Raw genomic sequence first — 27,133 nt, 5'->3', positions numbered from 1 at the left:
ATCAAAATGTGGTTTCGATTATCTGGTGACACGAGTCACTTTTTTTTTCTTTTAAATCATTACTATACAGGTTGTCCAAAGTCTGGCTACATTATGTAACCAGACTGTGGAAGCATCCTGTAGATTATGTAGCCAGACTTTGTGGGTACCACATATATATATATATATATATATATATATATATATATATAATCAGCTTGCTTAAGTATATTTCATTTTGACCAAAGGAGCTTAATATTGTGGAATTTGTATTAAACCTCCAAAAATATAATACATTAATAACTCAAACTATAGAAATTGTAAACCGATGTCCAGAGTTTAACAGAAGTAGACTTGATTGCTTAAAAAGACCTAAACACTTGAATGTTTCAAGAGGTTTGAAGAGTAAAAATTTAACAATTTAATTTCAATTAATATTACTCTACTTCCTTTGCATTCCATCAAAGGAATCGGTATATTCTTTGAGCCCCATTCCAAAAATCAACATAAAATGTAAAAAAAAAAAATAAATAAAGGTAACCTAGTTTTATGGGTTAAAGACATATGGAGGACATATGGTTTCTCAATCAATTCCGGACACGATGCTGGGTCTTCTTTCTAGTGAATAAAATGTTTCCTAATTCTTTGAAGTTATTACTGTTAATCACTTCCTTGTCTGTGGATCAATAATTCAAATTGTTTAGTGCCATCCATGCTATTTAAAACTTTTAAACATAAGATTATTCCATTCTAAACAATATTTTATTTAGTTTTTTTTAAGTTTAAGTGTTACTTGAAATTTCTATTACTAATATCATTAGCTATTCCGTTTAGGGCCTCTTTAACATGTTGGCATGTGTTGGACAGCTTTCTAAAATCCAATTCGATGTTATTTACATACTACTGTTTGGAAATGTATAAATGTTAAGATGAAAACATCTATGGCAACACATCAAAGGCCGTAAATGACAGTTCTGATTCTCTCTCCTCTGATCTTGAGTGCGTGGTACAGTGGAGGAAGAGGTGGCTGGTTACTTTTAATGCATCTAAAACCAAGCTCCTTTTACATCACCGCTCTGATCTCCATCTTGCATCAATTGAAATGGATGGCTCTCGTCTTGGGGAGGCTCCATGTTTTGACAAGCATGGAACGCGTACATCAAGTCTGTTGCCAAGGTCGCTGGGAAAATGGTAGGATCCTTCTACTGCTCCAGAAGATATCTCACTACTGATGCAATTCTCTATCTATATAAAAGCCAAATACGTCAAAGGATGGAGTACTGCTGCCACATCTGAGCAGGAGCTGCTAAAAACAGCATATCCTGCCTTGACAGAGTACAAAATAGACTTTGTGGCTTAGTGGAGGATCCCCTTTTCTCTTCCCTGCAACCTCTCTCCCACAGAAGAGACATTGCGAGTCTTTGTTTTATCGTTATTTCCATGGCAAGTGCTCGTCTGATCTCTGGTCCCCCCCCCCTCGCCAATCTTTCACGATGAACACCTGTCTAGCTTAAACCACTGTCAATTTTCCCAAATCTTTATCTGTGCCTAAATCAAAACGTAGATTCCATGAATAAAGCTTCTTAGAAGTGCATGCCTGTGGAACTCTCTTCTCTTTGCCTGTTTCCCCACCTGACTACAATCTGGGTGTCTTCAAGTCCAACATAAACAAATTCCTGATGAACCACCCCCTTAAGACACTTTATCAAATCTTCAATACTAACGATTACTATAATACTATCCCATTGATTACTGTACATGCAATAACCCTTATACCCGAGTGGCTTCCGGGCCTTGATAAGTGATCACCATGTAAAAAAGAAAAAATGTGCAATTTCTCCCTATCTCTGAATAATGTAGCAACTTGTGTTCATTCATCTCGTTGTTTGGCTTTAAATAAACCGAAAGGGATTGGTTTATTAAACAGATAAACCAAACCTTGTATGTAAAAAGCGTCAGTAAAATGTGACAAAACCATAAACAATTGTGATGTTCATAAATAAACGTCAAGAACATTTGTGAATTTCTTGTCTGTGAATCATTCGCACATGTTTTAAATATATTGATGTGTCATGATTTTAGCTGCAATCGACTTTTCAATCTTTTATTAATTTAGCTTACATCAACCAATGAATAGTTTATTGGGTCAAATACAGAAAACTGTGGCACAGAACATTGTAAATGCTAATGGTTGGTGGAGCGAGGGGAGCAGGGTGGAGGGTAGGTGAAACTAAAAGCAATCAACAACAAAAAAGAATAACTCTCCAATCAGCAGTGAAAACTGTGTCAATTATTGTGATTCTATGAGTTTTTGAGTCAGCTTATCTGCACGCACATACGCGCTTGTATCTATAATATAAATGTAGTGTTTGAGGAAAATTTAAAGAGGAATCCAATGGTGATATTGATTTGCTATTAGAACACATTAGAATGATATTGTGGGGTCTGTATGTATGGCAAACATAACAAATACATTTATTTTAATTTTATTTTAAAAAAATAAAAATATGGATTTCATGGTGAGAAGTACACAACGGTACTAGATAATGCAAAGAGCGCCAGCCAGCTGTGTATCTAACTAAAATATATATTAGTGGCCTAGCAGGGCCACAGGGGAGACAACCAAGTAAAAAACAAAACCTAAGTAAAATTTATCCTAAAGCTGGCATGCCAGGACACAGATATATATATATATATATATATATTATATGCATGCAAATTTGGCCATATTTTATTGGTTTGAAAATATAGGTTCTTTTTTTACCAATTGTCATACAATTTTAACCATTAAAAAGCCTGCAAATTTTCATGTAGTCTCGTCCCATAGAACCAGATATTAGCATTTCAATTTCGCTATGAGTGTATATATACCTATCACCTTTTTGACAATTTTATAAGTTTCAAATCTTGGCGACTATTGATCAGAATGTAACCAATGAAGGCTCGTTAGAAAGGTAATGACCTGAATTGTGTAGTGGGATATGACATTTGCCCTTAAGGTCTCGTATTAAGGGGATCATCCAGAGCCTATTTTTGGTACTTTTTTTTTTCTTTTTACAGCCATAAAATGTTTCAATCATAGTCATTTGCTTTCCTAGTTTTGCATATGAATTACAAAATATTTTATATCCCCCAAAACCTCTGGCCTTGATGGAGAAGAGACTAAAACTTGCTGCTATGGTTTCAAATGATCTTAAATAACACCAAAGGGAGACTTAATTCCAAATATTTTTCATGTTATATCTCCCCTCTTTGGTGTTCGTACATAAAGTAAATTTCACAGTGTATAAGGATTACTTGATACTGGAGATATTCATAATCTTGCCTTATTTCCAAAAGAGACGAGATATAACATGAGAAATATTTGGAATCGAGTCTCCCTTTGCTGTTATTTCAGATCATTTGAAACCATAGCAAGTTTTAGCTTTCCCTCTATCAAGGCCAGAGGTTTTGGGGAAATTATATTTTTATTTTTTTTTTATACAAGATTTGTATTTATATTAAAAATACATTAGAATAGCATTTTTTTTTTATTGATTTTGTTTTTGTGTAATAAAAATAAATCCGCTTTTTGCTTTGTATCCGATACTTATTGCATCCAGTGTGTGTGTGTGTGTGTGTGTGTGTGTGTGTGTGTGTGTGTGTGTGTGCGCCAATCCAAAATTGATAAAGCTTGATGTAACTACAGAGCATATATCAATAAATAAAAGTTCTATATTCCAAATTTCAAGATGTCCATCTTACCGTTTATTTTTTTATTTTTTATTTTTTTTTTTTAAACATGTTAAAATGTTGAATTCTTGACAGCAATTCATTTGCTATGAAACAGGTGCTGTCAAGAATTCAAAATTTTAACATGCTTAAAGAAATAAACGGTAAGATGGACAACATCTTGAAATTTGGAATATAGAACTGTTTTCATGTGTGTGGTAAGTGCTCGTCTGGGTTCCAATCTATGCCAGTCGTAAAATGCACTTAAATATATTTTAATTTGTCCATATTTCGTATATATTATAAGTTGTGATTTCAAAAGTATTTGGGTGCCATCAGCTAGAATTGAAAGCAAAATGTAGCATTCAAAGCTGTTGATGTTGTCACTGTATCAATGTGACAACATATGAACTGGTTAAAAAAAAAATTTTTTTTTAATTACCCATTTTGTACTCCCTTAAAAACTCTTTTAACTGGCTAAAGACCCATAAAAACAGTCGTAAAAAATCCAATCATTTGAGGGCCCCTAGCGCCGCTCTGCGACTTTCAGTTTGAGGAGATAGTTTGAAAATATGGAGACCCAGACAGATATTGCCTTTTCTATATTAGATAACATTTAACTGGTCAATCAGAAAGGAGAATTAATCATTTCATTACTCATTTGAAAGGTAAAGCAAGAACCTTAATGGCCTACTCGTATATGTATCTCATAGAAATCAAGTGTTAGCCTCCAGGAAGTGAAACCCTTGATATCGAAGAACTCATATTGAAATAAAATGAAACAAAAGAATCGGATTCTTTTGATCTGTGAAACTGTAGTAAGCTCTTAAGTTGAGTATGTGTACCAGTGATAATCGTGTCTTGCTACACTGCTGATTCTCAAAAGGATGAAACACTAGTGTCTGTAGGTATTAAAAATAATTATAGTAATAATTATATACTAACAGGATCTGTGGAAATTCCACAGCGGACTTTCATAGCAGGGGAGGGCAGAGCGGTAGCTCTAGATATATCTAAGGCTTTTGACAGGGTATGGCATGAGGGTCTCCTCAGGAAAATTAGATCATACGGTATCACTGGTAGAATACTTAGCATAATTAGATCCTTCTTAGATAAGAGAAAAATCCAGGTTATCCTCGACGGTCGTACATCTAAACAATGATATAAATGCGGGGGTGCCCCAGGGTTCTATCCTTGGACCTCTATTGTTCCTGATATTCATAAATGACCTCCCCGACAACATTGCCTCTGAGATGGGTATATATGCTGATGACACTACACTCTATGGCAGACACGATAGGAAGACGAATGAACACATTTCTAAAGAAATGGCAGAAACACTAGAGGAAGACCTCCAATCTGTGATGGAATGGGGACAAAAGTGGTTGGTCGCGTTCAATGCTGCCAAGACTAAACTAGTTTCATTCAATAACTACAAGAAACCCTCTCTACCACCTATAGCAATGGCCAACAATTCTTATCTGAGAGTACATCTTTCAAACTCCTTGGCCTAACGTTCACAGGAAACATGAGTTGGAACAATTACACTGAAGGCATTGCCAGGTCCGCTGCAAGAAAGGTGGGCTCTCTCTACCGTGCTGGAAAACTACTAACACCCGAAAGTATCCTGTACCTCTATAAGGCCACCATTCGCCCATGTATGGAGTATTGCTGTCACATCTGGGCTGGTGCATCTGCTACTAGTCTCTCGCTCATTGACAAGGTTCAAGAGTCGCAAACCTGATGGGCCCTGAACTGGCATCTAAGCTTCAGCCTCTGTCCCATCGAAATGTTGCATCCCTCTGCCTTTTCTAAAAGTATTTTAGTGGTGAATGCTCTGACGAACTGCAATCACTTGTGCCCCCACGATGTGAGCACCCTCGACAAACCCGACAGGCTGCTAAATCCCACCCCCACACTAGAGATCCCTAGATGTAAGATATTTTTACTCCAATAGTTTCTTCCCCAGAACCGCTAGACTCTGGAATTCCATTCCAGGTCCCTGCTTGCCTTGTTTGGGGTGAAAATGTAATAAAAAAAAAAAAATATGTAATATATTGATGTTGGCATTCTGTAAATGTTCAGTGTAAATGGAGACGCCCTGATATTAGCTCTTTTGTTAAAACTGTAAAAGTATTCATCTAAACTAGATTAATGCCTGGCAAAGCCCAGTAGTAAAGTACGTTTAAATATTTTAATTCTTGCAGATTTCATATATATTATGTTCTATCGTTTTTGTTTTGTTTTTTTAAATACTATAAAGTTGCGATTTCAAAAATAAAAAAATATATCCATATGATTTGGGTGCATCAGCTTGAATCGAAACCAAAACTTATGAAGAATTCTTGGTAAAATTATTTATTACGAGAAATGGAAGTCCATAACAAATGAGTCGCTCGGCTGTAAGCATGACACAAAATAACACACACTATCCTATTAATATATATTAGTAGGACCTGTGAAAATTCCACAGGGGACTCCTTCATATGTAATATATTGATGTTGGCATTTTGTAGATGTTCAGTGTAAATGGAGACGCTCTGATATTGTTGCTTTTTGTTAAAACTGCAAAAGTATTTACCTAAGCTAGAACACACTCCCGGCAAAGCCCGATCTTAAAATACGCTTAAATATATTTTAATTCTTGCAGATTTCGTATATATTATTATAGTTAATGTGCTATCGATTTTATATATATATATATATATATATATATATATATATGAAACAGTGTCGGTGGATAATTATATTTTAAAAACAATAAAGTTGCGATTTCAAAAATATATCCATATTACTTGGATGCATTAGCTTGAACTGAAATAAAAACTTATGAAAAAAATGTATATGTATATAACTCATGTTCCTTTAGCTATTCTTGGTAAAATTATTTGACAAGAAATGGAAGTACATAACAATTAAATGACCTGAATGTAAGCGTGACACCTACATAGGTGTTATTTTCTGTATGTATGTAGCTGCACTGAAGAGCTGTGATACAGCGAAACAGTCTGTAACTAGAATATAAAGCAATGCTCTTTTGTGTAAACGAATAGCTTAGACGTTTGGAAAATGTTTCAAACGATGTAATTTTACATACCCATCTTAGCAGCAGCCAAATAGCGTAATGGTTAGAAGCGCTGACTGTTGGCTAGGCGGTCCAGTTTCAATCCTGGTTTGAGGTTGTTGCTAGTCTAGCTGCACTGAAGATTTTTTTACACATGGGGGTCACCACTTATCAAGGCCCGAAGGTCACTCGGGGATAAGGGTTATTGCGTGTACAGTAATCAATGAGATAGTATTGTAGTAATCATTAGTATTGGGGGTTTTGATAGTGTCTTAATTAAGGGGCGGTTTGTCAGGAGTTTGAAGATGTCCAAGTTGTAGTCAGGTGGGAAACAGGCAAGCGGCAGAGAGTTCCACTGGCGTGCAGTTCTAAGAAAGCTTTGCTCATGGAATCTACGTTTGGATTTAGGCACAGATAGTGGGGAAAATTATTGACAGTAGTTTCAGCCAGACGGGTGTTTCTCGTGAAAGATTGGCAAGGGAGGACAAGGGGATTGGAGCTCGGACGAGCACCTGCCATGGAAATAACGATAAAATAAAGACGGGCTTGCAACGTCTCTTCTGTGGGAGAGAGGTTGCAGGGAAGAGAAAAGGGGATCCCCCACTAAACCACAAAGTCTATTTTATGCTCTGTCAAGGCAGGATAGGCTGTTTTTAGCAGCTCCTGCCCAGATGTGGCAGCAGTACTCCATCCTTGGACGTACTTGGATTTTATACAGATAGAGAATTGCATCAGTAGTGAGATATCTTCTGGAGCGATAGAAGGATCCCAGCGTCTCTGGCAACAGATTTGATGTACGTGTTCCATTTCAGATCAAGAGTAAAGGTCAAACCCAGAAGCTTGTCAAAACATGGAGCCTCCCCAAGACAAGAGCCATCCATTTCAATTGATGCCAGATGGGGATCAGTGTTGATGATGTAAAGATAGAAGCTTGGTTTTGGATGCATTAAAAGTGACCAGCCACCTCTTCCCCCATTGTACCACGTGCTCAAGATCAGGAGAGAGAATTAGAACTTTGTCATTTACGGCCTTTGATGTGTTGCTATAGATGGTCGTGTCATCAACATAGATGTCAACGAATGATTTAAGTATGTGTTTTGGGAGATCATTGATGTAGATCAGGAAGAGAGTTGGGCCCAGGATGAACCCCTGGGGGACTCCAGCATTAATACTGTGGGCCTCTGATTTCTGCCCATCAACCACTACTCTTATGAACCTATCAGAGAGAAATGATTTAATGATTGAGAAAACATTTCCAGTTATACCGTAGCTGGAATACTTGTGAAGTAGTCCCTTATGCCATACCTTATCGAAGGCCTTGGATATGTCAAGAGCAATTGCCCTGGAAAGGAAACTCTTGTCAAGAGATTCACTAATCCTATGTGATATAACCGTTAGCACATCTGCTGTAGATCTTGCAGAGCTGAAACCATATTGCATGTCACTAAGAAGGTTGTTTCTGTTGAGGTGGTTGACTGCTTTATTTAATATGGATTCCAAGAACTTACTCATGACAGACTTATTGGTCTGTGCTGAGAGGGAGATGACTTTTCACCTGAACTCTTAAATACAGGGCATACTGATGAGGTTTTCCAGGATGTTGGAAAGCACTTCTCCTTAAAGCAACACTTAAACAGTTTTTGTTGGGTATTAGTTCATGTATAGAAAAGGGAGACAAAAACATGTCTGAAGTTTCATATTTTATTTATTCTAGAAATAAAAAAGTTCATGAGAAAAAGATTAGTATTCTCTTAATCTTTTAAACCATCTTATGGTTGACTAGGTGGCCACTGAAAAAAGATTGTGGGGCGAGGGGGAGCATTTCACTCTTGGCAATTATCAAGTTTTCTTTTCAGTTATTAACAGAATCATTGATCTGTTTGCCATAGCATCCATAGATGATCGACAGATTATATACTAGAAACTTTTCTGGTTTGTATTACTGTACACATAGATTCGAAAAAGTTGTCAAAACAAATATAACAAATGTTATCAAAGGCAAGATAAGTTACTTTTCTACCTAACTGGATATATTTTTCGTGTTTTTATTCAATGTAACATGCTTATTCAGCTCGAAAAACAGTGTTTACCGATGTATTGGTAAATTCAAGATGGCGCCTCACTCCCTCTTTAACACGGTAAGTTTGGGAAAAGGTGTTATAAATAAAAAAACTAGACAAAATACTATTAAAAACCCGCCGAATATGTCAACCTATGTCATGGTAACATATATTGAGCGAGTTTTTAACAGTATTTTATCCAGTTTTTTATTTATAACACCTTTTCCCAAACTTACCGTGTTAAAGAGTCAGACGCCATCTTGAATTTTCCAATACATCGGTAAACACTGTATGTTTTTCAAGCTGAATAAACATGTTCCATTGAATAAAAACACAAAAAAATATATCCAGTTTGGTAGAAAAGTAACTTATCTTGCCTTTGATAACATTTATTTGTTGTATATTTTTGTTTTTCTGACAACTTTTTTGAATCTGTGTACACTAATGCAAACCCAACTTTCGTTTTTAATTTAACTTTATCAGATAAAATCATTGGCCAGATGTGACTTTCATTATCATTAATTTAAAAAAAAAAGTTCTGACCACACATGTTGCATTAGAACCTGTTTATTTTTCAGTGGGCATAAAATCTTTTGTAAAATGTTTGTTTCAATATTTTTCTTGTTTACGCCACTCCACTCCTCCATGGAAAAACATTTTTATTTTTTTGCTCTACAATAAACACCAATGCGTATTTATTTGTATATGAATACATGTCCATCCCATCATAAAAGCATTATCGAATAAAAAGGCACTGTACAAAACGAATTAAAGTGTTTAGGAGAAAGTGGGGAAAAGCAAATGTGTCCAACGAATCCTCCATCCTATCATTTAAAATGAACTTGGAAAGAAATCCTTTATTTAATTTCCACAATGAGATTATTTCTCTTCTGTACAAATTAAGATTTTTAAACTAAGTTTTGATTTTTTTTTTTTTTTTTTTTTTTTTTTTTTTTTTCTACACCAGTTATTTTATATGAATACAATTGCAAAAACTAGCAAAGCATAACTTTTCATTTTTGATGTACATTTTCAATACAATAAACACAAACCTTCAAAAATCTCTATACTTCAGTAATGAGTTTTGGTTTTCTACTTGGCCTTTTGGTCAAGATCAAAGTGTAGTATCTGTTCTTCAGATGCTGCACTCCCATTTCTTGTTCTTTTTCGGTGGAGGATCAGTCCTTCACGACAGACAATTTTTTATTTTTGTACCTTTTCTCCACGTTAAAAAACGACCCTGGTGTCTAACTCTGTCCCGTGGGGAGGGCATTGTAAATAGGTACATAACATTTTCTATGCTGCTGTATTAGATTACGGCAGTGCTAAACCCTTGCTATTCTGTTTAGGCACAGAATAAGGTTTGCAAAACATGTAAACATCAAAATACTGGGTGTTTTTACTGCTGTACTTTTTAATAGACAACCACATGGCTATCATTGTATTCAGGTTAACATTTGCTGACTTTTAAAATACCTATCTCTGGCCAGGTATTTTTATCCCTTTTTCTCTTAAGTTTATTTTACTTCCTTCCATGCTCTCCTTGGTCTTACATGTGTGACCCAGAAAACAATTCCCCCTTTCACACTTATTGTTGCCAAGTTTTTGACATTTAAGTAATGTTTAGCTCTTTACAAAGTGGCTTCATGCCTTGTCTGTAACGATTTCTATAAAAAAAAAAAAAATGACCCAAGAATTCAATTCTTTAAATGTGGCCATATAATTAAAGTCTCCTGTTTTGCACATCATGAATCGCATCTTCTGATTACAAACCCACACATGACTTATTATTATCAACTGTTGATAAATGTCCAATCAAAAACATTCTCCATCTTGGTTTTCCTCTGCCTCTTTTGCCTTCTAACATACCCTCAAAGCATAACTTTGACAGGCCAGTAGTTGAGCGTTTGGCATGGCCAAAAAGTTTAAGGGTTTTAATTTCTATTTTATCAAATAAAACTAGTTTAATAGAGGATGGATTTTTTTTTTTTTTTTTTTTTTTTAAATCAGGTGATGTCTCCTAATGAAACACATGTGATTTTGAAACCCCTCAATATGATGGGCTAGTTTAGTCCATGTGATACAATCAAGGTCAAATAAAACTACTGGGAGGACATAAATTTAAATAAACTTTGTTATCGGCATTCTTTTTGATTTTAGAATGGTGTTTTTGGAAAGCCGTCCAACCCAGCCAGATTCTGTGTTTCAATTTCTTGTAATCACTGGAAAAAGTCAGTTTATACTCTAAATAAATGAATCGGGTGACCTGTTTGATGGGTTTACTGTGAATAGTCATGTTTAGGTTGAACTGTGATTTAGCTGTCGACATATTTTCTGTTTTCTCTAGGTTTATTTTTAATCTCGTCTCCTTTTTTTTTTTTTTTTTTTTTTTTTTTTTTTTTTTTTTTTTCTCTAATACATTAACAAAAACTTGAAGTTTGCTCTTGTTAATAAATGTGCACAATGTCATCAGCGTAGGAGAGGTCGGAGAGGATTTGTCCACCTATAGAAAAACCGCTTTGGCAAGTCGCTTCTGTTCTGCACACATCTCCCTAATATCTTCATATTTAATCTCCCTCTGAGGTCATTAGATCTAAGTTCGTCTTGAAGATTTTTATTATGCACCCAATCATGGTTGCATCCTGTAATTGTATTTTGTAATAAGTATTTCTACCTTCCCTTTTCTACAGTGGCAAAGTTAGACACAAGATCAGTTTTATGTGAGGATCCAACTACCCAATAAAGAGATGGGAGAAATTCTAAAGGGTGCAAAATTATCCATAATTAACCTCCATTGTCATTCATTCCAAAGTAAAATCACATCGAGTGATTGACTATAAACCAACATCCACCTCCCCCTAAAAGGGAGTAATTCTTAAAATAGCCTCCTCAAATTGTCCAGACAGATATACCTTGATCTCAAAGATCAGAAAGCATACAAATTTTTCTTGAGATACCCAAGGATGTGAAATTAATGATTATTCAAAGATTCACTTCAAAGATTATTCACTTCAAAGATTATTCAAAGATTCACTTCAAAGATTTTTTTTTTTTTTTTTTTTTCCATAATGATCATAAAGAATCACCAAAAATATTGCAAATTTTTTAATTTATAAAAACTGATGCGACTCTTAAATTCAAACATTTTTTAAAGTATTCCAATATTTTTGTCTTTCAGGCATGCCGTTCTATCAAACGGTAAATATCTTGAAGCGTCAAGACAGAGTTATAAAAGGTGTTCAAGTTTGGTACAGCAATGCAGTAAGTAATAAAACTTTCTTTGAATTTATAACCAATCTTATTGTTTTGTAAGATCTAATTATATCTGCAAAAGTATTTTCCATCTTGATGTTCTAGGACTACTTATCTGTTTTGGATCCAAATTTTAATTCAGAAAACCTTTTCATTTCCTTATTCCAATTTCGACCAATATTAGTTTCGTCCACTGCAAATGCTGTCCCTCATGATGAGCAAAAATTTCACATTGCTATCTATTTCAAATTCAAACTTAATTACTACAACTAACCAACCACGCAAAAATCGTTGTGCATACGCACGCATGTACACGCTTATGGTCAACTGAGAAAACCAGTCTTGAAAATCGGCATTTGATGTTCTGCATTTTATTTTTACTGAAACCGCTGATCTCAAAAAAAAATTGTTTTCGCATTGCACACGCGTCTATACATGATGTACTGATATCCATTCCATAGCAATCGATACGTTGACATTTACGCTTTGGTAAACCTTTATTAATTGCTGACATTTTTAAGAAATAGTTTTATTTTAAAACTGAAAATAAAGCTTAGTTGTACTCTGAACTATTTTCAGCTTTCTGAGATTTTGAACAAGAATTTTTCAAAGTAAATGGATATTCTAAAGCAATTAAAGGGTTTGTATGTATTTAAACAACGAAATTAAGCATTACAATTTAGTTTTTGTATGTTGTCTAGATTTCTACAGCTTATTTAACATTTTTGCAATTGAAACTAATTCTGTTTTTAACATAATCACCAGAACTATTCAACCTGATTACTTATCTTTACAATAATCATTTCCAATCAAATCAATCAATTTGACATGACTCTAATAGAAAAAAAACAACCTGAACTGGATTCTTGGCAACATTCTCCGCTCTAACACGTTCACTCCAGTTCTCGAAAACACAACTCGACTCAACTCATTTCCGACTTCTTCACTGCCGGTCTTATATTGTCTCATTCATGCAAATTAAGATGCGATCGAACCTGATGATTTGTCACCTTTCTATGTCCCATTGGTCGGGTTTCAAGTTCGCACATGCCACCCTTAGCAGTCTGCTTCCATGACTGCAGTCACACCAAAATCCCCCCCCCCCCGATCTCAATATCATAAACTGGGTAGGGAAGTAGTATCTGTCTTTGTCGAATACTCCTTAGCAAAGGTCCTGGATATGACCTTAAACTATATCCAATGGTGAGGCCCCAGCTTGCGGGCTTTGGAGTGTGGAGCCACCCTTTAATTACCATTGCTCCCAGGTCCACTCTGACCCGGAGTGGTAGTACCTGTTAGGGTCCCAACTATGGGTTAAATAGAAACCAACGTGAAAACAACAAATATATTCTATTAAAAAAATTTTTCTTCCAAATCTTTGAATTCAGCATTAAATAACCCGAAAAGGGTTGATATGCCGTAAAACAAAAACAACCAACCAACCTTAGCAAAAGTGGGCCTACTCGGCTAGACACAGCTATCCCTCCATACTCGGCTAGACACAGCTATCCCTCCATACTCGGCTAGACGCAGCTATCCCTCCATACTCGGCTAGACGCAGCTATCCCTCCATACTCGGCTAGACGCAGCTATCCCTCCATACTCGGCTAGACGCAGCTATCCCTCCATACTCGGCTAGACGCAGCTATCCCTCCATACTCGGCTAGACGCAGCTATCCCTCCATACTCGGCTAGACGCAGCTATCCCTCCATACTCGGCTAGACGCAGCTATCCCTCCATACTCGGCTAGACGCAGCTATCCCTCCATACTCGGCTAGACGCAGCTATCCCTCCATACTCGGCTAGACGCAGCTATCCCTCCATACTCGGCTAGACGCAGCTATCCCTCCATACTCGGCTAGACGCAGCTATCCCTCCATACTCGGCTAGACGCAGCTATCCCTCCATACTCGGCTAGACGCAGCTATCCCTCCATCCTCGGCTAGACGCAGCTATCCCTCCATCCTCGGCTAGACGCAGCTATCCCTCCATACTCGGCTAGACGCAGCTAGCCCACGGTCAGACACACAGAAATTAATTTTTTAATTTCTCGCTTAAAAACAACTTTACAAGTCAACTGAATCGAATTGTAAGTTCTTTTAACAGCAAATTTTTTCAAACACAATAAAATCCGACTCGAATTGTACTTTCATAAAATAATTTTCATTTAAAAACGACACATTTTTTTCTTTAACACAACAGGATTTCATTTTAAATTCCTCAGTGAAAAACGAATTTAATGCACCAAGTCCTCTAAATCGCATTTTAACATGTTCATTTGACGACGATAATTAAAGAAATCCAATGTATCCCACTGGAAATAACAAACAAAAAGACAAATCTTCAAACTTCGCAGTTTGACATGACTCCTTCAAATTCTTCTTTTGGCCACGCTTTTGAATTTTCAACGCGACTTTTAATTTTCCAGGTTCGACACGAAACATTTAAAATTTCCCATTTCATCTCTGCCGTATCAGGCCCCATATTTAAAGCCGAAATAGCTTCTAATAGAAAAAAAAAACTTGGACTGAATTCTTAGCAACATTCTCCGCTCTAACACGTTCACTCCGGTTCTCGAGAACACAACTCGACTCCACTCCTTTCCGGCCTTATATTGTCTCATTCATGCAAATTAAGATGCGATCGAACCTGATACTTTGTCGCCTTTCTGTGTCCTGTCGGTCGAGTTTCGAGTTCGCACATTCCACCCTTAGCAGTCCGCCTCCATGACTGCAGTCACAGCAAAATTTCCCTTACAATGACATCTTAGCCCTATCAACTTTTAAAATGCTCCTATACACATGTGACCAAAAACGCAAAAAAATGGCATGTAATCATAGCTCCAAAATTTGTTGGCTGACAAAAGCAAACAACAAATTTGTTGACCAGTGTTATCGTCAGCCTTTAAAATAGAATGGCTTTTAAAAATAACTTTGGACAAGCAAACTTGAATTTTAACTTTCAGATTGAATAAAAAAGAATTCATTTTGTTATGACTTCAAACAAAGCAACTAACTCTTAACTGTTTGTACGCATACCTTATTTTTATCTGGCCTTTAGGCTAGATTCAAAATGTACCATCTGTTTGGTCTCTGAAGACTATCCTCCCAGGTATTATTTTTTCCTTTTTAGGGGTGGAGAGGAGTATTGCCTAGAGTAGTGCCACACCTACGTTCAAAAGATCATTTTTGATTTCATCAAGAATCCAAAAGTTATATAAAATCTAATAGCAGCAAATGTGTGATTTTTAATATTTCATCGTCATATTTGGTTTAATGTCCCTTTTGCATGCTAGCATGTGTTGGACAGCTTTTTCAAACTTCCAAACTAAACTCTCTGGCCAGATCTATAACATTTTTTCTCAAATACATCCTCATTACTTCCTCCCATATTTCTGCCAACAGGTTCTACTGTTCTAAATCTAACACAGCAATTCTTATCGATTCTTCCAATGTGACCATACCAACAGTCTTCTCTCTATACTGTTCAGATTTAATCTTTAAAGTCGTTAGATCTAAGCATTACACATCCTTGTATTCCTCTCCATGCAACACATATCTTCAACTCTCATTCATCAGGTTTCACTCCCATACATCATAACACTATATATACATACTTGATAGACTCCTCATTTGGTTGACACTGGTAACACTCTGCTGGTTAACAATAGCAGAAGTTCCTTGAAATTAATTGGTTCCCTCTATACTCTTGCATTCACACCACCACCACCAGTTCCTCTTTGCACTCCAACGGTATCACCAACAACAAACTTCTGAACAACCTCAATATCCTCATCATTCAAATATACTTTCTCCATATCTGATGTTTCATCCATCTCCATTATCCGATTCTCTCACATAAAATGATACTCTCAATTTACCTCACGTGCACTTTTTATGTACCTATTTACTATGCCTCCCCACGGGACAGTTAGACACCAGGGTCGTTTTTTAACGTGGAGAAAAGGTACAAAAATAAAAATTGTCTCAGTCGTGAAGGATTTCTCCTCCACCGAAAGAGAACAAGAAATAGAAGTGCAGCATCTGAAGAACAGATACTACACTTTGATCTTGTCCCGAAAAAGGAGTTGCACCAAACTCCTTTTCCATAGACTAAGCAGAAGTTTCTTCATTGTGAGGCTTTCCAATACTACAGCCACTAATCATCACTTTAGTCCTAGTAACATTCCCTCTCCGACCATTACCTTCCATCACATTCCTCAGTTTCCAATTTACATAGACTTTCTATCGTTTCATAGGCAAACGCTAGGATTTCATTACAGATGGAGGATGAAAAAGATGAAAGGTAATATTGGAACAGATATCACACTTTGATCCTAGCCAAGAGTAAATGTTAAAAAGAAAAAGCCTTGTAAATTGGGAAAAATGTTCATTTTGGACTTAATTTTTTTTTTTTTTTTTTCCATGAGTAATGCAACAAAGAAAAAAATGTCACAAGTAAATTAAAAAAAAAAAAGTCACAAGTGAATAAAGAAAAAAATAGCTCATGGGAGTCGAGTGGTGAGATGTCTGTTCACATTACATTTAAATTTCTGCATGTCAGTACATTTAAGGAAACGGAATTCCAAAGTCTAGCAGTCGAATGGAAGAAACTATTAGAGCAGAAGGCTTTTTGGCATCGAGGGATTTCTATACTGAAGGGGTGGGATTTTGCTGCCTGTCGGGTTAGGCAAGTGTATGTACATCAAGGAAGTGGGTTCATCAGCCCATTAAATTAAAATACTTGTATAACTGGGACAGCGGTTGGAGCTTGGCTAATAGTGTGAGACCTATTAGATTGGAAACTTTTTACCCTGTCTAAAAAGGAGACTAGTGGTATACATGCCAGCAATACTCTATGCATAGGCGGATGGTTTTGTAGAGCTTTAAGTCTTAGTAATCATCTAGCACTTTTTTTACACACATGTATATATGCTATTTGTTTTGATTGAAAGATTTTTCAAGCAGCTTAAAGATTCCATAATTTAATATAAACTTCAAAGTTGTAATTAAATCAAAACTTAATATAATTTTTTTTTACTTATAGAAATAGTGACTCCTTATATATATATATATATATATATATATATATATATATATATATATTTGTTTGTATGATATGTTTATCGGATGCAAGATTTTTTTGTTAGGAAGAAGGAAATTATAAAAACTATTTTATTATGGAAATAGTGAAGGATTTATTTAATTTCAGACAGGGTAGGGGGGTTGTCTGAATTGCTATTTGCCTTCTACCTTCCTCTAAACACTTAAAACCATTTCATCTGGTGACGTTTTTTACTCGTGTAACAGGAGCGAGCCAGATAAGTATATTTACTGGAGTGACAGAAAGTACACTATATATGGAAAAAAATGTTTATTTCTATTTCACCTTTTATTTATACCAATCCTTTAATTTCTGAAGATCTATGTAACTACAGACCATATAACTATAACAAATGACTAAAGTGTTTCAAATTTTAAGATGTTGATCATCTTGACATTTATTTCTTTATGTTGATATGCACAATTCTCGACGGCATCTGTTTTGTAGTGCAGAATTCTTCGTCATTGTGTCAATTCTTGAATTTATTCTGCTGTTAACTCATCAAATGAGAATGTTATATTAATAATTTCATGGGTGGTATTGGGCGGCACTAAGTTGTGGCCATTCAACCTGCTCAATTCAAATTGAAATGTGACGGTCACCACTCAGCAATGTTTGACCTAAACATCAGATGCATTTTTTTTCAGTATTGTATGTTAAACGACGGAACTTCATTTTTTATTTTATTTATTTATTTTTTTTTTTTTTTTTGTTTTCTCAGCAGCCATTACAAATGGACTTGGTGGTTAGTTTGTCTCAGGATGGCATCAAGTTAATATTTGATCCAGTTTGTCAACGCTTAAAAGTGAGTAAAAAAACAAAAAAAAAATATTTTTTTTGGTTTTCTTTTTCTAACTTGAACATTATTTCTGATTTAGATTCTCCGCACTCCTGTTCTCATCTTGGATGTGATTTTTCACGTTTTGCTCGATGTAACCTCCAACTTTATTTTCTGACTTGATCTCTTTTATTATTCTACCAGCAATAACGTAATTTAACTTTTCTTCACCCTCAAACAAGACAAAATGTCACTGTAGCATAAGTGGCTATTGTGATGCAAATAAAATAGAGAAATTTGTGAATCATAGATTGCGAATAAGGATTCAAACACTGAAACCATCCATGATGAATATTGACGTTCGCAGTAGAGTACTTGTAGTGTCTTTGTTTTTATAACCAAGATAGCGAATCCAGAATTTAGTCATGCAAATTAAGTTGGTTTGCATGTGTTGGATTTGAATCAATAAAAGAACATAATTTGCGTTTTGATTATCGGCAATTTATTTTTTGTAATTGATGTAAAGAGCAAAAGAAAATGGAAAGAAAACGTCCAATGAGCCGCATTTTTGACTGGGGCAACCAGTTGATTATTTTCATTTAATTTAATGAAATCTCATTGAAGTCTGAAATGTTTCTCTGATATACTTTCAAAGCCCCCCCCCCCTTTTTTTTCCTCTCGGCTCATTAGAATGGATTCTCTCCTTAGGATTCATTACACATGCATCATATCATTTGTCGATGCAAAACCCTTATTGGCTTGATTTTAATTTCATATATCTTTACAATGCATATACATGCCAGAGAGATTCTTCCCTTTGTTGACAGTGGTAACCCTCTGCTGTATAAAATGGCAGAAATTTTCTGAACTTACTCCATCCACCCATAATTCTTGCAATCGCACTAACACGTGCTCCAATGCTATCAATAAAGTAATAAACTTTAACATCTTCATCACGCAGGTATATTTTGTCCACATCGAAGTTCTCCTCCGTCTTCGTTTTACACTTCTTGCACATAAACTGGTTACACTCTAATCGCACTGCATCTAAATAGTCGATACTGAAAAGTACCACAGAAAATAAATTGCACCTAACCCCCTTTCCACAAAGTGAGCAGAGAAGTTTCCAACACCACAACTGCTGATCATCACTTTGGTTTTGGCAACATTCATGTTCAAACCTTTACCTTCCATAGCATTCCTGTAGGTGTTTAACTTAACAAATATTTCCTCCATTATTTCGCAAGTACTTCATCATTTCTGTCCACCAGTATGAAATGCTCTGGGCAATGTTTCTAAGACGCAAATGAAAAGCAACTTTTTCTTCGGTGATGTGATAATATAAAGCCCTGACCCCAAGTGTTGGAAAGTGGGGGAGAAAAGAAAAAGAAATATAAAAAAGATAAAATAGGTTTATTGGGTACACATGGGTGTGGAAGGTGGGGTTGACGAAAACACAATGAGCAGGAATTTGTTCACCAGTGCATATAAAAGGCAGCCAAAATAACAAGCAAGGTGAGGCAGTTATTTTAAAACAAAGGACTGAACAGGAGATCGGTCAATATATTTTTGTGTGTGGGTGGTTTTTAGGAGTAGTTGTAATTAGTGCCGAATGATAGGAGGAAAAGGACCATTAGATATATTTAGAATAGTAAAGTTTTACTATGGTTCAGTTGATGAATGTCTGATTTGCAATGTTTAAGAGTTGTCAGTTTGACACTGGTAACGGTTAAGAGTTGGAAACCATCGAAGGAGACCATGGCTTGGACCAAGTCAAGAACTTTGAGAGATTGAGATGGATTGATGGCAGATGACAAACACAGCCTCAACAGTAGATGTTTAGAGTAATTTCCCACGATGTCGGCTTTAAACATCTTTAATTGGTTATCTAGCATTTACCTTTTAACAATTCAAAATTGTAATAAGTTGCCAGTTTAAGATAATCTTGTCGTTTATGGTCTGATTTTTTAAGTCTGTGATCATCTTAATGTCTGTTCCACCTGCAACTGTCAACACTTCTGCAACGATACCTGAAGGGTCTCCAACCTTATCCTTCATTTTACTTGAGACTTCCATAAAAATTTTTACTCAATTTCTATAGCCTGGTCAGATACCACGTCTGAAACTTGTAAATTTTCATGAAAATTCAGTACTCAAGAATTTCTCATAGCATTTCCAAGCATCCTTCTTGTCCTGTTCATTTGTTTTTGCCACTTTGTCATTTCAAATGTATTTTTTTTTTTTTTTTTTTTAATTTTTTTATATACAATATTCATATTCGTCGTTATCTATTTATCTATCCTTGATGCTTCATTCTTTTGGTTATCCCTTAGTATATCTGGAAGTTTTTGTTTTTTGTTTCAGCCTCCATTTTAGCTTTGTATATTGCTTTTCTTGCTTCACTCTTTGATTTCTGACACACATTTTTATTCACTAAACTTTATTTTTTATCTGCTAAATCATGCTTCTGCTTTTCTTTGATCCACTTCTCGAGTTCCTCACTCTCCCACCACGTCACCCTATGCCTTTGGGACCCTTTCATCCACTCAATTTTGGTCTGTTACCACCAACAGTGTATACTTCAGTATCTTCCACATGTTTTGTGGTCCTGGATATGACCTTAAACTATATCCAATGGTCAGGCCCCAGCTTGTGGCCTTTGGGAAGTGTGGAGCCACCCCTTAATTGCCATTGCTTCCAGGCCCACTCTGACCCTGAGTGGTAACTGTTAGGGTCTCAACTATGGGTTAAATAGAAACCAACTTGAAGAAAAAAATATATTCTATAAAAAAATTTTTCCTCAAAATCACTGGATTCAGAATTAAATAACCTGAAAAGGGTTGATATGCCGTAAAACAACCAATCCACACTTTTCGAAGTCGAACACTCCATTACTTGACCTTTTAAACTAGTGTTTCATATGTTCTTCATTCAACTTTCAAACTTTTCTCCTATGGATAAGTTTTTTTTTTTCCTTTTACTTCATGAACTTTCTTAGCAATAAATAACCCAACAATGGCTGATATGGCAGAAAATTGACCAGTTTTTACATTTCTATTTTTCATTTCAGATAATAGAAGTTTTTAGCATGAACAAAGTCAAATTAAAATACTGGTAAGTTATTTATTTACATCAAACTTGATTTTTAAGTAAAATATTTTCCTTCTGGTTTAAATGACTTTAAGTAACTTTATTTTAATGGGAGATGACAGTGGTTGATGACCCGAACTGATAATCTAGGTGTCCCAAATTCGAATTCAGTTCATTCCATAGTAATAACTTTCACTTATGATGTTGGCAACCTTCACATGGTCCCTCCTGTAATCCTTAATATCTTTCTAGAAAGAATTCTGACTAGAAAAATATTGAGGAAATCTATGCCAACAATAGAATCTTCGGATTGATATAATAAATGGTAATTTGAGAAGCATTTTGTGTTTCAATATAAAACAAAGGACTGAACAGGAGATCGGTCAATATATTTTAGTTGCCTGACAGATGAAATGGAAATCAAAACCATGAAATAATTATGAAATTTAGGATTAGATAAATTTTTAAATTTCAAAAAGAGTAGAAATCAAAAATAAAGTTATTAAAAATGATGCTTTGCCTGTGTGCAGGCGGAGGAAGTGAGTTCATCACAATGGGCAGAATACATCTAAACTGATACGGAAATAAAAACTACTTAAAGTGAACAAAAAAGTTATGTCTGGTCATTCGTTAAGTAATATCTGGAAGATGACAGAAAGAATGAACAAACGTGAAAGATTGTCAAAACTGTTGAACAGCCTCTTTACTTTTTAGTTTTAGCTATGAAATTTACATTCAATGAGTTTTTTTTTTTTTTACAAATAATCATACAAAAAATATATAGCAATCTTGTATTTTTTTTTTTTTTCTTTTTAATCCTTTGAGATGAGGCTTCATAATTTGTGCATTCATTTTTGTGCGAACTGTTTTCGACTTCAGAGTTGTTTCACCATGTGTCAGCTAACTCCTCCTCTGGCCTTCTTCAGATGGTTAACCATAACAGGATAGGAATGCGAAGTCTTGTAACTATATCTCCAGTAATTACTGTCTTCCGTAGTTGTCTCACCACATTTTGGCCAACTAATCCTCTGTCCTGCTTCGAGTAGGATTGAAACCGCTATCTTCAGACAATGCTCATCTAAAACCCTAGAACCTCAGTGCTTCCATCCATTGCGCCACAAGTCTCGAAAGGCGATCAAGGTTGGATTTTATGGTTTTATAAATCCAATTTTGTGTTCTTATCTGGTCTTCCATTGTCGACTGTACCGACTGATATATGTATCGATTTTTAAAAATTTTTGAAATGAGGCTTCATAATTTGTAGATTCATGTTTTTGCAGATTGTTATATTCATAGTTGTTTCACCACGTTTCAATGTAGTTTTTGTTTTTAGTGCGTGTTTATTGCCATTTATAAGAGCAATTTAAATTCAAAATTTAATAAATTTAAAAAAAACTATTAAATATAGGAATTGGCTGATTACCGATTAATCAGCCAATTAATATGGTTTTCTAATACCAATTTATCAGCAAATTTTGTCAAATGATACTAATTGGAAAGGAAGACCAGTTAACTTGCTCTTTTTGATTATCAGTGAAAATTTATCGGAGAGACCTGCATCATCTACACCATATCAAATAACAAGCATGTTAACATGTAGACTTTTACAACTGCACTAAATTTGAAGCAAATACATGTAAACATGGAAAATTTGATTTCTTTCTCGTCTTATTGAATTAACATTATTTTGTACTTGAAATCATTTGTCAAAGAAAATTATTTCATCTTTCAGTTTTCATGTTGAGGAATTGTACAGTAAATTGCAATGCTGTCAAACCGAAAATGAAGCATCCTTCATCAGTCATACTCTGGTTTCTCATTTTTGGACTCTTGCTACTATTATATATTTAAATTTTCTGGTTTAGATAATGTATATTTTATTGAGATATGTCTGATATCTAATTAGTAATATAAGTAATTATGTAAAAAAAAAAAAAAAAAAAAAAAAAATTATCTAAATATTAACAACCTTCAACCATTATGACAAGTTTCTGCTGGAAGCATTTTGATGTCAATCCCAAGAATAAGAATACAGCTGCTTACAAGTTATGTCAAACCATCACATCAAAGGGTGGCAAATTTAGCAAAAAGTTTTACAATGACTAATGTGTTAAGCAATCTTAAAAAGGTTCATTCGAAAGAAGCAAAAGTTGCAAATTAAGGAAACACAATGAATATTCAGGGACAGACATTCCAGGAACAAGTGGCAGCAATTGAGCCTCCAGCAAAACACCAAACTACTATAGAATCAGTATTGGCCAAAAAGAAAGTTGGGAATATTAATGATCAGTCTGTAATGAGATGTAGAAGATCAATCTCCAATATTTTTAAATATTGAGCAGATGTTTTCTAAGGTGTTGGGAAGCATTTCTCTTTTAGGCATTGATTGCACAGCTTTGCAGAAAAAGGTGCTAGTTGCAGTTGCAGCTTTTTGAGTACTATGATTGGAATATTGTCAGGACCAGTTACTTTGCTGGCATCAAGGTTCGTGATGAGTGTGATAACATTCAGACGTGTGGATGTCACTTAGATTATTTTCAGTTTTGCGAGGAAATTCGAGAGGCAGGTGGTCCTGATCACATTGATGCAAAGTTCTTGGCTTTGGCAGATGCTGACAAAATCACCTCAGGCCTGTTGATGATGGTTGGGATAGAGGACTCAGATTTGCTTAGAACCTTGCTTGTTATTCACCAAAACTCATGGGAACCAAACTTCTGTTCTTGTATTTTGGACGATAGACTGAGCAGATAATGTTCAACTATTATGGCAACTAGTTCTGCTGGAAGAATTTTTATGTCAATCCCAAGAATAAGAATACAGCTGCTTGCAAGTTATGTCAAACCATCACATCAAAAGGTGGCAAATTAGCAAAAACATTTACAATGACTAATGTTAAACCATCTTAGAAAGGTTCGTCCAAAAGAAACAGTTGCAAATAAGAAAAGAAAGCACAATGAATATTCATGAACAGGCATTCCAGGAACAAGTGGCAGCAACTAGGATCCTCCAGTGAAACCCCAAACTACTATAGAATCAATATCAACCAAAAAGAAAATTTGGGATATTAATAATCACAGGTCCCAAGAGATCCATTATCTGATAAGAGAAATGATTGCTGTTGATATTAAACTATATTCTGTAATATGACATCGGATTTAATAGGCTTGTTGCAAAACTTTGTTCAAATTACAGCATTCCATCAAAAATTTACTTCACTGCAAAATAATTTGATATATTTACAAAAGTAAAACAAAAATTCAACTGTTTCTTGCTGAAATTAACATTTCATGAACTAGACATTTGGAGATCTACAACAGATAATGCTCTCTTTCTGAGTTTGACAGGTCATTGGTTTTAAAATGATTTTGAACCGTGCAGAGTTGTGCTTAGAGTGGTTCCATTCTCTGGTACACACAGATGCAACAATAAGTGAAGAATTGCACAATGTTCTGAATGAGTATAAAATCTTCAATAAAATTTTTTTTAGTCTTGTGGGATTCAGTAACAAATATAGTTGCTAATGTCAGAATGTGATTTCAAATAACTATCATACATTGTAACTCAGGCTGTCAAGACAACCATTACATCTAACAGAAATACAGTTTCTCGCTTTCTATTAGCAATTAGTAAATTAACTGAAATACAGGATCAGCATAATTTGGAAAAACAGTCAAGATGTGACCACATGGTGGAATTCAACATATATGCTGAAAATAAATTAATGAAAAGCTTTTGTAATGTGTGCTGTTAAGATTCCTACCATAACAGCTTATCAATGGGGATTTGTTTGAAAAAAATATCAAGTTCTTGAGTCCATTTGAAGAAATCAATAAAGAAGCAAGTTACAGAACATCAACCATATCAATAATACCTACAAATTTAGCTCTGAGGTTATTTGTCAAAAGCTGTCCAGTCTAATTCTAGCATTTGCCTCTAGTGGAATTCTTACCATTATTGAACAATTCAGGTTATCAATGGAAACTGGAATTTCATCCTATCTAAATAATAAAAACTTGTGTATGCCTACTTTCCTGGACCCATGATTCAAATATTAATTTTAAAAGATTGGCATAGAAAACATTTAGAATTGGATTCTACATCTTTTTTCCACTGATGAAACATGTGTAAATTACAGCATAGCAACTTTGAAACCAACTGGCAAAAAAGTAACCAGTAAAAATGTCACAAAAAATGCTTTCATCACTCCTAATATAAGAGTACATAGTAAAAGTACAACTGCTTTTAATTTAATTTCAGTCTTCATTTTTGAGGTGTGAAACGTGAACATTGCATCATTTATAATAGCAAAATTGCACTGATGGACAATTTTTAAAGTATCATCAAATAAAACTGAATTAAATGACATTAAATATGAACATTCAATATAATTCTATACACAAGGATTATGCCTATTTTTTAAAAACGATTCCAGCTGCAACTTAATTATAAGTCGATAAAAATGCTATGTTCAATTTTGGTGGTGGAAATAAAGTACCAAATATCATAAACATATACTAATTTCAAAATCATGTATTAAAAAAAAACTATTAAAAGATCTGGAATTTTGCATGCCTAATCAATATTGTAAAATGCTGTATGCAAATGTCAGCTATTTACACCATGTGCTTCAATAGTATCCTCAAGAAAATGTAATTTTATGTTGAATTTTTCAATTTGTTTATCATGGTGATGTAATTAAATATACATGTTAAATATCAATTTAATTTTAATAAAAGAACAGCATGTTATCAATGATAGTTGTTTAGACAATTGGTATTTCTTTGCGATTCTGAATTTTTCACTTGGCACTAATTACATTCATCTATTTGAGGTGATTCCCTCGACCCCTTTCTCAGTCAAACACACAAAACTCCAGTTCTTCAATGCTTGTGGCACAAACCACTTTTGTATTTAAATTGTTAGGTGAAAGTACAGACTTTTTTAGAAAAACTCTCTCCTCCACATGTTAAGAGATGGGTTTCCAAAAAGGTTCTCTGCACAAATACTATTTTTATGTTTTAACAGCCTCATTTTATTTTTGTATTGGCTTTATTCAAGTTAACACTGCGATTGTTTACAAATGATTTATTTTCAGTTTGTGCGGACTGTTCTGCTTTACATTAAATGCCCAGAAAAAGTATTAATCAGAAAGGACTGTTTCGTGGCATATATGTGAAGTAGAATGATTCTCACGAACTGCATGTTTTAATAAGATTTTGTTTGTTGTTTTTTTTTTTCTATACAAGAATTTGCGACGCTATAAAATTCCTACCTTAACAACTTACCATTAAGGACTTGTCCAAAAAATCACCAAAGTAACAACTCCCAAAACTTTAATCATATCAATATAATAGCTACAATTTTAGCTTTGAGGTTATTTCTTTCAAAAGCTGTCCAATCTAATTCGGATATTTGACTTTAGTGGAATCCTTACTACTGAATAATTCAATGAAAACAAGATGTTCATCTTATCTAAATGATAAAAACTTGTATCTACTGTGCTAGATCCAAGACTCGCATTTATATTACAAAAGAATGACATGAAACTCACTAAGAATTGAATTGTATATCTTTCTACTGATAATGAAGCAGAATCGGCAGGATACACTTGAAGGTCAAGAAGATCAAAGTGAAAGTAAAATTGTATCTCTTTAAAGCCTATTTGATGAATTAGCTTTGAATAAGCCTACAGTAACAAATCAAAACTTAGAGCAGGTAGAAACAGAGTTAAACCTGGAGACGACAACAGAAATACAAGAATCACAATCTAAACTCAAAAGGAGTAAATCCTTTATGTATAAATGTACAAAAGAACTTGACCATTATGTAGCTTTACAGCTACTCTCAAGAGGTGATGATCCATTTCAGTGGTGGAAGACACAGGAGACCTTACCCATTGCCGGGCTTCAAAATATTTAACCGCACCACCTTCATCTTGGAGGGTGAGAGGCTCTTTAGTAGAAGTGGTTATGTATGAACCTAGGAGAGACAGGCTGTGTCATGGGAATAAAGAGTCTAATGTTTCTACGTTACAACTTCAAAATATTCAACTTTAAAGACTGAGAGCAGAGGAGACAGGCAGCTAGAATAGAAGG

The 27,133-nt window shown here is 34.9% G+C and overlaps 1 protein-coding gene across 4 annotated transcripts in view; it reads left to right on the top strand.

Moving 5' to 3' along the window:
- LOC145284441 (phagosome assembly factor 1-like) overlaps positions 1-27,133 on the top strand; it is a 125,243-nt gene that overhangs the window by 48,293 nt on the left and 49,817 nt on the right. For 2 of the 4 annotated variants that reach the window (XM_080133253.1, XM_080133251.1), the window contains exons 2-4: positions 11,993-12,075; positions 17,892-17,975; positions 21,019-21,062. In XM_080133253.1, the coding sequence (XP_079989379.1) occupies positions 11,993-12,075; positions 17,892-17,975; positions 21,019-21,062 (211 nt within the window). The remainder of the gene's footprint in view (positions 1-11,992; positions 12,076-17,891; positions 17,976-21,018; positions 21,063-27,133) is intronic. The other 2 variants (XM_080133254.1, XM_080133252.1) reach the window with 1 other exon arrangement.

This window comes from Euprymna scolopes, chromosome 9, assembly GCF_053919585.1.
Source record: "Euprymna scolopes isolate OS-2025 chromosome 9, ASM5391958v1, whole genome shotgun sequence".
Classification (NCBI taxonomy): Eukaryota; Metazoa; Mollusca; class Cephalopoda; order Sepiida; family Sepiolidae; genus Euprymna; species Euprymna scolopes.
This window is presented reverse-complemented; position numbering and strand designations above follow the sequence as displayed.